General features: G+C 52.9%; 1 protein-coding gene across 1 annotated transcript; it reads right to left on the bottom strand.

Moving 5' to 3' along the window:
* Positions 1 to 207: 207 nt before the first annotated feature.
* On the bottom strand, positions 208 to 10,235 carry LOC134419981 (kelch domain-containing protein 2-like). Its single transcript, XM_063159591.1, has 13 exons — positions 10,071 to 10,235; positions 8,062 to 8,141; positions 7,121 to 7,238; positions 6,004 to 6,119; positions 4,875 to 4,956; positions 4,655 to 4,738; positions 3,651 to 3,731; positions 3,516 to 3,574; positions 3,243 to 3,352; positions 2,763 to 2,835; positions 1,935 to 2,022; positions 1,602 to 1,654; positions 208 to 1,014 (listed from the first exon to the last, which is right to left on the bottom strand). The coding sequence occupies exons 1-13, from the start codon at positions 10,224 to 10,226 to the stop codon at positions 891 to 893; spliced, it is 1,224 nt and encodes a 407-aa protein (XP_063015661.1). The 5' UTR covers positions 10,227 to 10,235; the 3' UTR covers positions 208 to 890.
* Positions 10,236 to 12,966: the final 2,731 nt, after the last annotated feature.

The raw sequence follows: 12,966 nt of genomic DNA, 5'->3' as shown, positions 1-12,966 counted from the left end.
GGCGTTCAATTCCGGCGCCTCCAGGAGGGCAATGCCAGGGGAGAAAGCTTCCTTGGGAAAGGTGGAATTGTGTTTCCCCCCAGACATTCCCTGGCTGTGGAGAGAGGAAGGTGCAGGCCCAGCTTCCCCCAGCCCAGCTGTGCCAGAACCCTGAGGAGGGGAGGAAGGAAAAACCCCGGGGATCTCTCAGGAATTACAGCACAGGAATTGTTCTACAAGTCAACGTTTTTAATTAGTTTTTGAAGACAGCTTAAAACTTGATTCCCCCCTTCCCCACAGCAGCACAGCCTGGCCCTGTCCCCCATGTCCCCTCTCCATGTCCCCGCAGCCAGGGGGACATCCAGGGGAGCTCCACAGGGCTGGGAACAGGCACAAACACTCCCAGTTACACTCGCAGGGCAGAATATCTGCTACCTAAGGTTCACAACTCAAGTTCCACAACATAAAAATTCAAAAAAAAAAAAAAACCCAAAAAAAAACCAAAACAAAACCAAACTACAGCCAAGCAGAAAGTAGTGGTGCTTTAACATCTCAAGGTTTACGACAGTTTATCGACCGACACTGGGACAACTTCCTGATCCTGCTCCTGACTTCCACATCCTGCTTCTCTGACCTTAAGCACCCGTGAAGCTGCGGGTGAACACGCCCACAGCCTCACTCCAGAGCCGTGCTGAGCATTCCCAGCTCTGCCCCCAAGGACATCCCCCCGCTCTCGGGGTGCACAGCCCCACACCCGGTCACAGCCGAGGCTCAGGCTCATCTCCTCTGGCATCAAATACATTTATTGGAACATCTCACACAAAAATAGGTTCTCTCTAGGCCATTCACATGCACGGGAGGGCGAGAAGCAACTACCTACACACAGAGGGTGGGGCACGGGCGTGCCGGGCTCAGGAGCCCGAGGTGTTGTTGCTGCCGAAGCGTTGGTTGACGCTGTGCAGCAGGTGCTTGGGCAGGCAGTGCCACGAGCTGGCCAACAGCTCCTTGAAGCAGATCACGGCCTCCAGACACAGCCTGCAACACAGGGACAGGCTGCACTGGAGCCCCAACACAACCCAGGCCCTGGCAGCAGGGACAGGCTGCACTGGAGCCCCAGCACAGGGCAGGGACAGGCTGCACTGCAGCCCCAGCACAGGCTCTGGCAGCAGGGACAGGCTGCACTGGAGCCCCAGCACAACCCAGGCCCTGGCAGCAGGGACAGGCTGCACTGGAGCCCAGCACAGGCTCTGGCAGCAGGGACAGGCTGTACTGGGAGCTGGAGCCACAGGTGCTGAAGGAGGGAATGCTCCATGCTCAGCCCTGGCTGCTGCTCTGGCAGTGTTTGGTAGAGGCACAAATGGTTTCCAGTATTTTAGGAACACAAATAGGTCAAATGGTAACCCTGCCCCACCTGTCTTAGAATCCCAAAATGGTTTGGGTTGGAAGGACCTTAGATCCCAACCCATTCCCCCCTTTTTGTATGGGCAGGGCAGGGACACCTTTCACCATCCCAGAGTGCTCCAAACCCTGTCCAGCCTGGCCTTGGGCACATCCAGGGATCCAGAGGCAGCCACAGCCAGTCCCCACCCTGCCAGTTCCAGGCTGAACTCCTGCTCTCTTACCTTACAAGAGATCGTGGCTGGAGGGAGAACACCAGGATTTCATTACTGTGAGCCTGGAGGGGGGCAGAGACAGAGAATTGGTTCTGTGGGATCTCAGCAGGAGCCAGAACAGGGAACATAACCAGGGAATCCCTGGGTTGGAAGGAGCTTAGAGCTCATCCCATTGCAGCCTGCCCTGGGCAGGGACACTGGGGGAAACCTTCAGGCCTCCCAGCCCTGAGGGACTTTGGGCATTTCCCATTTCCCCCTCAGGCTTTGTGTGTGCACCTTTGTGATCCCCACGAGATCAGCACTGCACATCCCACGGCAAGGGGAAGCTCAAAAGCAACTCACAGCTTTGGAATGGGCCAGCAGGTTGTTGGCACAGCCCCCAAAGATGATCACCTCGCCCTCCTCGCTGGCACAGGCCGTGTGCCACAGCCTGGAACAGAGAGCAGCACTCATCAACCCACACCCAGCTCTGGGGACAGCCTTCTCATCCCAGCCTGGCCACAGGGACACAACCAGGAAGCAGCAGAGCTTGAACTGCTTCACCTGGCTCAGGGCACTGCCCCGAGCAGAGGGAGGAAGACTCCTGTGCTTCCCACGCCACACTGCTGCATCCCAGGGGCTTCAAACTGCAGGTCACCAACTCCTGATTCCTCAGGATGAGCCTCTGGCAGGACCTTGGTGACACCAGCCCGTGCCTGGGTGGTGGCAGAGCAAGGACTCTGGTTCCAGTTATCTCTGCTGCTGGCACTCACAGCTCGGAGCCCTCTGCAGCCAGATCAAACCCTAAATCCCGAGATCAAACCCCAAATCCCAGAACCAAACCCCAAATCCTGAGATCAAACCCCAAATCCCAGAACCAAACCCCAAATCCCGAGATCAAACCCCAAATCCCAGAACCAAACCCCAAATCCTGAGATCAAACCCGAAATCCCAGAACCAAACCCTAAATTTCGAGATCAAACCCCAAATCCCAGAACCAAACCCCAAATCCTGAGATCAAACCCCAAATTCTGTGCTTCCTGCTGTTTCACAGGCTGCCTGCCCTGGAATTCTGGGAGCACCCAACCGCTGCCCAGCTCTGGGGAGGAGCCAGGCTCCCCTCTCTGGCAGCCCCCACCAGGTGCTTCCACACCCCTTCTGTCCCCATTTCCAGGGAATTGGCTGCCATACCTTGGTTTTTCAGAGTAGTTGTGCTCAAATTGTACCCACTCGTTCTTGCTGATACAATAAATCCAGGCATCACCTGAAAACAAGCAAAATCCCAGACAAAATCAGGATCCTGTCAGTTCTGGAAGCTGCTGCAAAATATAAACACTCTGGTGTAGCACATCCCATTTCTGTCCTTTGATAAATCAAATATTTTAGGAAAAACCTTATAAAACACTGGCTCCCATTTAACAACAGGTGTTTAATGTAAGAGAGATTTATGGGGGTGAAGGGGGAGAATTGTAAAGCTGTCACCAATTGCAATTTGCACTTTTAGACACATTTTTAGAGCAGATCAATTGCTGAAGTTGTGGTGTCTCCACACCCTCAGCAGCTCCTGCTGTGTGGAATGAGGAGTTGGAGGGATTTAGAAGGAATTCAAGGCAATCATTCCAGCTCCTGTGCAGAGCTGTTCCACCACCAAATCCCTCTGGAATGACTTACTCAGGGGCTGCTTGTTGGTGGTGAAGCCTCCAAAGAGGAAGAGGTGATCCGAGGAGATCGGCGTCAAGGAATGCCACGACCGGCCCACGGGGCAGATGCCTTGGGTGAGTCTGGAGTGCAAGAAAAACACCCAAACCACATCAGGGCCAGCAAAACCCCTCTCTCCCCTGCCCTGATTATTTCTCAGCTGTCTGCAGGACACTGCAGCGACCCAAGGACAATGTGAATTCCTTTAGACACGGGAATTTTAAGCAGATGACGTTGAGCACCCACATTTCGCTCCACTCCCACGTGTCCAGGTTCAGGCAGTAGAAGTCGTTCATCCTGGACTCCTGCAAGAGAGCAGAGCTGGCTCAGCCCCAGCCCGGCTCCCTCTGGGCCCAGCACACGGAGCAGGGCTGCCCTTACCCTGTATCTGCCTCCGAACACGAAGCCCCTGTTCCCCAGCGTGGCGCAGGCGTGGGCGGCGCGGGGCGACGGCGTCTTCCCCTGGGGACAGGGACAGGGACAGGGACAGCACAGGTCAGGTCAGCACCAGGGCACAGCTGAGCCCCAGCCCAACTCACACTCACGGCCAGCAGGATCACAGTGAAAAGCACAGCCAGTAAATCACCCTGTGTGCAGTTTGCTGACGGATGGAAGGTCAGGGAACTCATTAAAAATGGGGTTTTATTTCTTCCCTCTTCAAGTGTATAAATTCTGCTTTTAGCACAGGGTTCAGCCACAGAAGACAGGCTGTAAATGAGGCAGTGACATAATAAATCCTTCAACTCATAAATAATGAAAGTGTCCAAGGCCAGGTTGGACAGTCTGGAGCGAGCTGGGATAGAGGAAGGTGTCCCTGCCATGGCAGGGCTGGGACTGGATGAGATTGAAGGTCCCTTCCCACCCAAACCACTCTGGGATCCCATTAAACACCATTTCCATTTTCCTTGAGTTTCTGAACCACTTGAGACCTGCAGGAAGCAACCAGAGCAATTCTTTGGCAATCTGGAGCTCCTTGTCTCACATTTCACTTCCTCCAACCCTGTGGCAACCCCAGCCCATTTCCCTGTTCCTGCACACTCCCCATGTGTGTGTTTGCAATTAGCAGGGTTTAATTGTCTCCTGAGCACAGCTCAGCCCCCAGGGACAGGAACCCAGCATGCCCTGGCACTGAGGGTGACAGCAAACCCCACTGCCCTGCAGCTGCAGCAGCAACCAAAGCACGAGACAGGAAAAAATGGATGCAGACAGATCTAAAGAAAAAGCAAATTTCCTCTTTTTGCAGAGTGGATCTGTCTAAATGAATGGTTTAAATTCATTGAGACAGATCCACTGTCCAAATGAACACTCCTAAATACCAAGAACACTCCTAAATACCATTACTGAGCTGTGACTTAATTAAATGACAGCAAACCATTAATAATTACCGTGGTTATGGGCTGGCTCCAAGTGAAAGTCTCAAGGTCCAGAACATGCACGTGGTCGTTCCACCCTCTAGGAAGACCTGAATTCTTAAAAAAAAACATAAAGAAGCAACAAGTTTTTACAAGCAGTGCTGAAATATTAAAAGTTGAACATTAAGTTATGTTATATAAATTAGAAGTTGAATATTAAATTATTGAAGAAATGGCATCCAGGGTTACTTACCCAAAAAGAAGTTTCATCAAATTCAAATGTTCCACGTTGCTTCCCTTCGGGAAAATAGCCATAGCCTCCAAAAAATATCAGCCTAGAGGAAAATATGGAGCAAGAGCTGTGAGAAATCTTGTTATTGTAAATATAACTATAAATATAAATGCTGTGCTCAGAAAACCAGGGCAGCTCCTTTGTCTGCTGCCCCAGTGACCCTCCCAGCACACTGGATCCCTCTGGAGCAGTTCCCAGCCCGGGCTCCCAAGCTCTGCTCCACCTGCAGATCTCAGGATGTGCAGCCTGGGCACTGCCCTGTGGCCTCTGCCACGCTGCTCTCCTGCAGCTGAAGTGGGAATTACCCCCAGGTTTCACCTCTGGGCTTCAGGCTGTGTTAGGAACGGGCAGGGCTTTGCCAGAAATTCCTGCAGGATTATGGAGTGCCAGAGAACCTGCAGCAGCTCATTACCCACCCACAGCTGCAGCCTGCACAGATTCACATCTGCCCTGATGCTATCAGTGAGCTCATGAGCAGCTCACTCCCCACATCAAGGAGCTGGAAAAGCAGCACTGAGGGCAATGCCACAGAACCACGGAGCACCCCCAGCTGGGGGGACACACAAGGGGCTCCCACATCTCCTGAGGCTCTGCAGCAAATCCCACAGCAAATCTCCTGAGTGGGAGCTCTCTAATGGAGTGGCCAAGGCAGCACAAGGGTTAAACTCCAAAATCCCAGAATGGTTTGGGTGAAGGGACCCTAAATCCCACCCAGTGCCACCCCTGCCATGGCAGGGACACCTCCCACTGTCCCAGGGTGCCCCAGTGCCCAGCCTGGCCTCGGGCACTGCCAGGGATCCAGGGGCAGCCACAGCTGCTCTGGCAATCCCAGCCCAGCCAGGAATTCCCAATTCCCAATCTCCCACCCATCCCTGCCCTCTGGCAGTGGGAGCCATTCCCTGGCTCCTGTCCCTCCATCCCTTGTCCCCAGTCCCTCTGCAGCTCTCCTGGAGCCCCTTCAGGCCCTGCCAGGGGCTCTGAGCTCTCCCTGGAGCCTTCTCCTCTCCAGGGAACATTCCCAGCCAGCCCCATGGTGAGGAGGAGGAGGAGGGAGAAGCCAAGAAGGAGCCTCTCCTCTCTGGGGTCTCACCTGTTCTTGTGCACCCACACCCCCAGCTTGTCCTTGGACGAGGGGGGCACCCCCTGGCACTCCACTCTCACCCACTGCAGCACTTTGTCCGTGGATCTGGCATTTAACATGTAGAACTGGGAAAAGAAAGAGATTTTTTAAACTCACTTCATCAGCTTAAAACTTGAGTCCACTATTAAAATGGCAACTTTAAATCAACATGTGTTGGTATAAAAATAGTAATAAATGAAAAGTTCTCTTCCTAGCTGAAATGCAGAGCACTGAAAACATTTGCAACAAAAGATGGACTCACAAATCACAAAGTCCTGACCTTTTTCAGACTCAAACACCTTTTCCAGCACTAACAGGGTTCTGGGCACTGAGCTTCAGCATCCAAAAGCTGCTGTGGGATCCAGTGAAGGTGTGTACAGAGCACAATTGTCTTACAGCCAAAAAATGGTTCAGAAGTTTTCCAAGTGGCATTTTTACAGTTCCACCCCTTCTCTGCATTTATATAATTGTACAGGAAGAGAACCAGCTGCTACACTTACACACAAAACTGAAATGAAAGAATGCCATGGCAGGAAGGGAAGAAATCAACCTTACAATGAGGTTTGTTTCAAACTGTCTGCACAAACTCCTTCCAACTCCTTCTAGTTTATATTTACATAGGAAATTCATGATCTTATATTTAAATATATAAACTACATATTTACATAGACCAAAACTATTTAATTGAAGCCACATTGCCACACTATCAGAAAATATCATTAATTCATTCTGTTGAAGGGGTGGGGATGGGTCAGTGATCCTGGAGGACTTTTCCAACCTCAATGATTTTGGGATTCTGGGATTACCACAGACTGCAGGGACCAGAACCACTTCAAGCCACCCCAGATCAGTTCCAGATCAGTTCCTGATATTATTCAGGCAACTCTGGCACCTCCCATCTTTTAAAATGAGCAAACTCAGAGGCAGGGACACCATCCAACTGCTGAGGGAATTGCACAAGGGCAGAAGTGGTGCCAGCTCAGGGTGTTCCTGCAGTGCTGTGAAGCTTCCAGGGCACAACCCCATGGGAAAGGATGATCTTTTATTACATTATTGTTTATTATTCCATAATGGAGGCAGTGCTGACCTTGTTGGTGTTGCCGCGGGCGTGGTGCCCCCCGAAGAGGTAAAGCACTCTGTCCACACACACGGCACAGCTGCCAGACATGGAGGGGGGAACATCTCCCTCAGTCTTGCTCTTCTTCCTGCAAAAGCAGCCTGGGATCTTTCCCTGCTCCCAGCCAGCAGGGATGGGTGGGCTCATCTGCAGGGTTTGATCCCCCACAGTTCCCTGGGGACATTCAAGCCTGTTCTTCCCACCTTTCCAGATGTAACAATTCACAAAATGACTCTGTTGTGATGGAGGGGTGGGGAAGAGGCACTTTAGTTAATCCACGGGTTTTTAGGGGGGAGGAATCCCATCTGCCCAGCTCAGGAGTTTGGAATGCTCAGAATCCTCAGGCAGGGAGGATTCCCCTGTGTAAACTGCAGCTTTGCACTCTGCTCCTGCACTTTTCCTGTTTGTAAACACCATCACCACAGAGAGGAGCCTGCAGCCCGTGCCCCAGGCTGGGCCTGCCCCAGGGAGGGCTGGAGCACACCTGGAATCCCAACTCCTGCACAGCCAGCACCGAGCAGCTCCTTTGGCTGCATCCGCCTTGAAAAACAACTCCTGGCAAGGACAAGAGCTCAGCAGGGATTCCCTGACCACCCCTGGCATCAGGAGTGGCACAAACACAAATTCCAGCTGCTCTGTCCTGTCCCAGGAACCCCAAAATTCCTCACACTGGTGGGCACACACTCTCATCCAGGCTGCCTGCCCCAGCTGCCTCTCCTACTTCATCCTGGAAAAACATTCTGGATCCTTTCACAGGAAGAAAAACCCCAAACCTGAAATATTTGACCCACTTTTGCAACAGTTTGATAGGTGGGAACAAAGAGATCAGGGAATTCTCTCCCTGCTCAGTCCCTTTCCACACCAATTCAAGGATTTATCAGATTTTTCCCCAAATGAATGATTTACTGTACCATCTTCCAGTTTCCATGTTGTAGATCCAGATTTCATCCCTCGGCAGGTAGAAGTCATAAAAGCCCCGGACCTGGGCATTCTGCAGAAGGAGAAGCAGGGACAGAAGGGTTTGAGACAGGAATTTCAGACTCCTGGGAATGTCTGCACCCCCTCTGGGAGCTGATCCCAGCACAGATCCCAGCAGGAGCAGCGCTGTGCTTCCCACACTCCTGTGCCTCCCACCTGCACAATCAGCCCAATTTAGCACCTGCTGGGGACAATCAGCTCCCAGCAGAGCCAGACAGGGCTACATGAAGTTAAACTTTTGTTTTAGAGCCTGAGCCAGGGAGCAGAAATGAGCCAAGAGCTCCTTTTCCCTTCCCCACCCCTCCCTGACAGGAGTTTATTTACTGAGTTCACTCTGTCACTGAAATGATTCTGTGGTGCTGCAGCACACGCACCCGCCAGTGTGACAACAACAAACCTGGCATCCTCACCACCCCAACAAAATTATTACCACCCAAAATTACAAATTACAAAACCTAATTACAAATTACCCCCCAAAAATACAGTTGTGCAAATAAATCACCACTCCCAGGGTGCACAGCTCCAATCAGACAACGCTCCCTCCATCACCTTTTGCCAAAGGCAAACGACACCCCAAAAATCCGTGTTACCTGCCAAGCTTTCACACCTGTGATTTATCCCAGCATTGCAAAACAGCCCTGAGGGCCGAGTTACAAATGTGCTCACTGGAGCTGCTGGGCTCTGGGGGAGGAGTAATCCCCAGAGTCCTGGATGGATGGATGGATGGATGGATGGATGGATGGATGGATGGATGGATGATGGATGGATGGATGGATGGATGGATGGATGGATGGATGGATGGATGGATGGATGATGGATGGATGGATGGATGATGGATGGATGGATGATGGATGGATGGATGATGGATGGATGGATGGATGATGGATGGATGGATGATGGATGATGGATGGATGGATGGATGATGGATGGATGGATGGATGATGGATGGATGGATGGATGATGGATGGATGATGGATGGATGGATGATGGATGGATGGATGATGGATGATGGATGGATGGATGATGGATGGATGATGGATGGATGATGGATGGATGGATGGATGGATGGATGATGGATGGATGGATGGATGGATGGATGGATGGATGGATGATGGATGGATGGATGGATGGATGGATGATGGATGGATGGATGGATGGATGATGGATGGATGGATGGATGGATGATGGATGATGGATGGATGGATGATGGATGGATGGATGATGGATGGATGGATGGATGGATGGATGGATGATGGATGGATGGATGATGGATGGATGGATGGATGATGGATGATGGATGGATGGATGGATGGATGATGGATGATGGATGGATGGATGGATGGATGGATGGATGGATGGATGGATGGATGGATGGATGGATGGATGATGGATGATGGATGGATGGATGGATGATGGATGGATGGATGGATGATGGATGTATGGATGGATGGATGGATGGATGGATGATGGATGGATGATGGATGGATGATGGATGGATGGATGGATGATGGATGGATGGATGGATGGATGATGGATGGATGGATGGATGGATGGATGGATGGATGGATGGATGGATGATGGATGGGTGGATGGATGATGGATGTATGGATGGATGGATGATGGATGGATGGATGTATGGATGGATGGATGATGGATGGATGGATGCATGGATGGATGGATGGATGGATGATGGATGGATGAATGGATGATGGATGTATGGATGATGGATGGATGAATGGATGATGGATGTATGGATGGATGGATGATGGATGGATGGATGCATGGATGGATGCATGGATGGATGGATCTATGGATGCATGGATGGATGCATGGATGGATGGATCTATGGATGCATGGATGGATGCATGGATGGATGGATGGATGCATGGATGGATGCATGGATGGATGGATGGCACACAGTTCCCAGCCTGGGCAGCTGTACCTTGTATCCTCCCCAGACGTACATGCAGCGCCCGTCGGTGACGGCCACGTGCCCGCTGCGCTCGGCGGGGCTGTCGTTCTCCAGCTGCTCAAAGCCCTCCTCGGCCGGCGCCGGCAGCTCCTCGTCCGCCGGCAGCTCCTCGTTCTCATCGGCCATCCTGGACTGCTGCGGGCACAGGGACAGCAATTCCCGCCGCGGGATCAGCCAGGGCCGGCGCAGACCCCCGGCAATCCCACCCCACGCATCCCGAACCCTCCTCAGGGCTCTGCCCCTTCCCTGTGCCAGCACCCTCTTGGAACAGTGGAACCTTTCCCTGAGATCCTGACACAGTGTGGGGCTTGGAAAAGCCAGGATGAGCTGGAGCCAAAAATATTCCAGGTAGGGATTCCTCACTGGTGCACGGTTTGTAATGGTTACAGTTGCCAACATGGCTCAAAGTGTCCGTTTTTAAAAATATGTAAAATCTTATCTATAAATACTTTGATTGGTTTGCCCAGAGAAGCTGTGGCTGCCCCTGGATCCCTGGAAGTGTCCAAGGCCAGCTTGGAGCAGCCTGGGACAGTGGAAGGTGTCCCTGCCCATGGACAAGATGAGCATTAAGGTCCCTTCCAACCCACACCATGTCAAAAAACCCCACGATGTCAGAAAAACCAATCCAAAGAGGAATAAATTTGACAGATTTGCCCACAATAGCAACAAATCCTGGAGCTTTTCAGTGTCTTCCCAAAGGACAATGTCCCACAGAAGCAACGTTCCTGCTCCAAACCCCAGACTGAGCTGGCAAAACACAGACCCAAAGCCCAGGGAAGCCAAAGAGCCCAAATTTGTGCACCCAAATCCAGGGAAAAGGACCTCAGTGGGACACTCACACCCTGCACTCCAGGCTGGATACTCTGCTGTTCCCACACACCGCTCCTGAGGGGTTTTTGCTGTTTAATTTTAATCACTCCCGCCACAGAGACGCTGCACCACCTCCGGGGGGTTATCTGTGAGCTTTAATTGCGATTTCTAATTTAGATTAGCAAGCCCTGCCCACAGCCCCGTGAAACCTGCCTGCTTCGAGCTAGCGGTGTCTTCACCGCCTCGGAGAAATAACAGCGATATCATATTTATCTATAATAGGTATGCACAATATTCTGTTATTCATTTTGCCCCTCAGACACGCTGGGCCGCGTCCCTTCAGCCATTTCCCCCTCAGCTCCCCGCAGCCCCGCGGCTCTGCCCGCCCCCCTCACACACCACAGCCGGGGGCTCCTCACGACACCTTCTCCTGTCGCGACATGCCTGAGCGCAGGGCGGGCCCGGCGGGCTCCTCACGACACGCTCAACTGTCGCGACATCGCGGCCGCCCGAGCGCCGCCCGCCGCCGTTACCGGCCCGGCCCGAGCCCGCCCCGCGTCCCTCAGAGCCCCCCGAGCCCCCCGCGGCCCCGGGCCCGTCCCGCTCCTACCGCGGCCCCGCCGCTGCCGCTCCGCCGGCCCGGCCTCCCTCCCTCCCTCAGCCGCGGCCGCGCCGCAACATCCGCCGGGCGGGCGGCACCTTCCGGCGGCAGCGCGCAGGCTCCGGCACCCCGAACCCGGAGCGGGCACCGGCACCCCGGCATTAACGCTGCCAGTGCCTGAGGTGCCCCACAATTAACACTGGGAGCATCTGAAATACCCCCCGAACCCGGACCGGGGCACCGGCACCCCGGCATTAACGCTGCGAGTGTCTGAACTGCCCCAAAATTAACACTGCGAGTGTCTGAGGTGCCCCCAAATTCACCCTGAGGGCACCGGGCACCTCAGAATTAACACTGCGAGTGTCTGGGGTGCCCCCAAATTAACACTGGGAGCGTCTGAACCACCCCAAAATTAACACTGGAGCACCTGGGCATGCCAAAATTCACCCCAAGGGAACCTGAACCGCCCCAAAATTAACACTGGGAGCATCTGACATACCCCAGAATTCACCCTGGGGGCATCTAGACACCCCAAAATTAATGCTGGGAGCACATGAACCACCTCTAAATTCACCCTGAGGGCACTGGGCACCCCAAAATGAACACCCGGAGCTTCTGAACCGCCCCGACATTAACGCTGGGAGCATCTGAACTGCCCCACAATTCACCCTGAGGGCACCGGCACCCCCCAATTCACCCCAGGGGCACAAGGGCACCTCAAAGTTAACACTGGAGCACCTGGGCACGCCAAAATTCACCCTGGGGGCATCTGAACCACCCAAAAATCACCCTGAGGGCACCTGAACTGCCCCAAAAGTTAACACTGGGATCATCTGAAATACCCCAGAATTCACCCTGAGGGCACCTGAACCACCCCAAATAACACTGGGGCACCTGGCCACTCCAAAAATCACCTTGGGGGCATCCAAACGACCCCAAAATTAACACCAGGAGCATCTGAACAACTCCAAAATTAACACTGGAGCACCCAGGACCCCCTAAATTCACCCTGGTAGCACCTGAACCACCCCAAAAATCACCCTGAGAGCATCTGAATAACCCCAAGATTAACCCTGGGGGCTCCTGAACTATCCCAAATTAACACTGAGGGCACCTGAATAACCCCAAAGTTAACATCACAGCACCCAAACCATCCCAAATTTACACTGGGGACATCTGAACCTCCCAAAATCAACACTGGGAGCAAAAGAACCATGAGGGCACCTGAACAACACCAAAAATTTACCTTGGGCCATCAGAAGCACCCCAAAATTAAACTCAGGGGCACTTGAACCTTGTAAATTCACACTGGGGCTGCTTGAACCCAACAAAATTCCCACTGGGGGCATCTGAAACCCCCAAATTAACCATGGGGGGCACCTCAGCCCTCCCAGAGTTAACCCTGAGGGCACTTGAAGCCAACAAAATGAACCTGGAGGCACCTGGGCCTCTGCA

Source organism: Melospiza melodia, chromosome 6 (assembly GCF_035770615.1).
Source record: "Melospiza melodia melodia isolate bMelMel2 chromosome 6, bMelMel2.pri, whole genome shotgun sequence".
Lineage (NCBI taxonomy): Eukaryota > Metazoa > Chordata > Aves > Passeriformes > Passerellidae > Melospiza > Melospiza melodia.
This window is presented reverse-complemented; position numbering and strand designations above follow the sequence as displayed.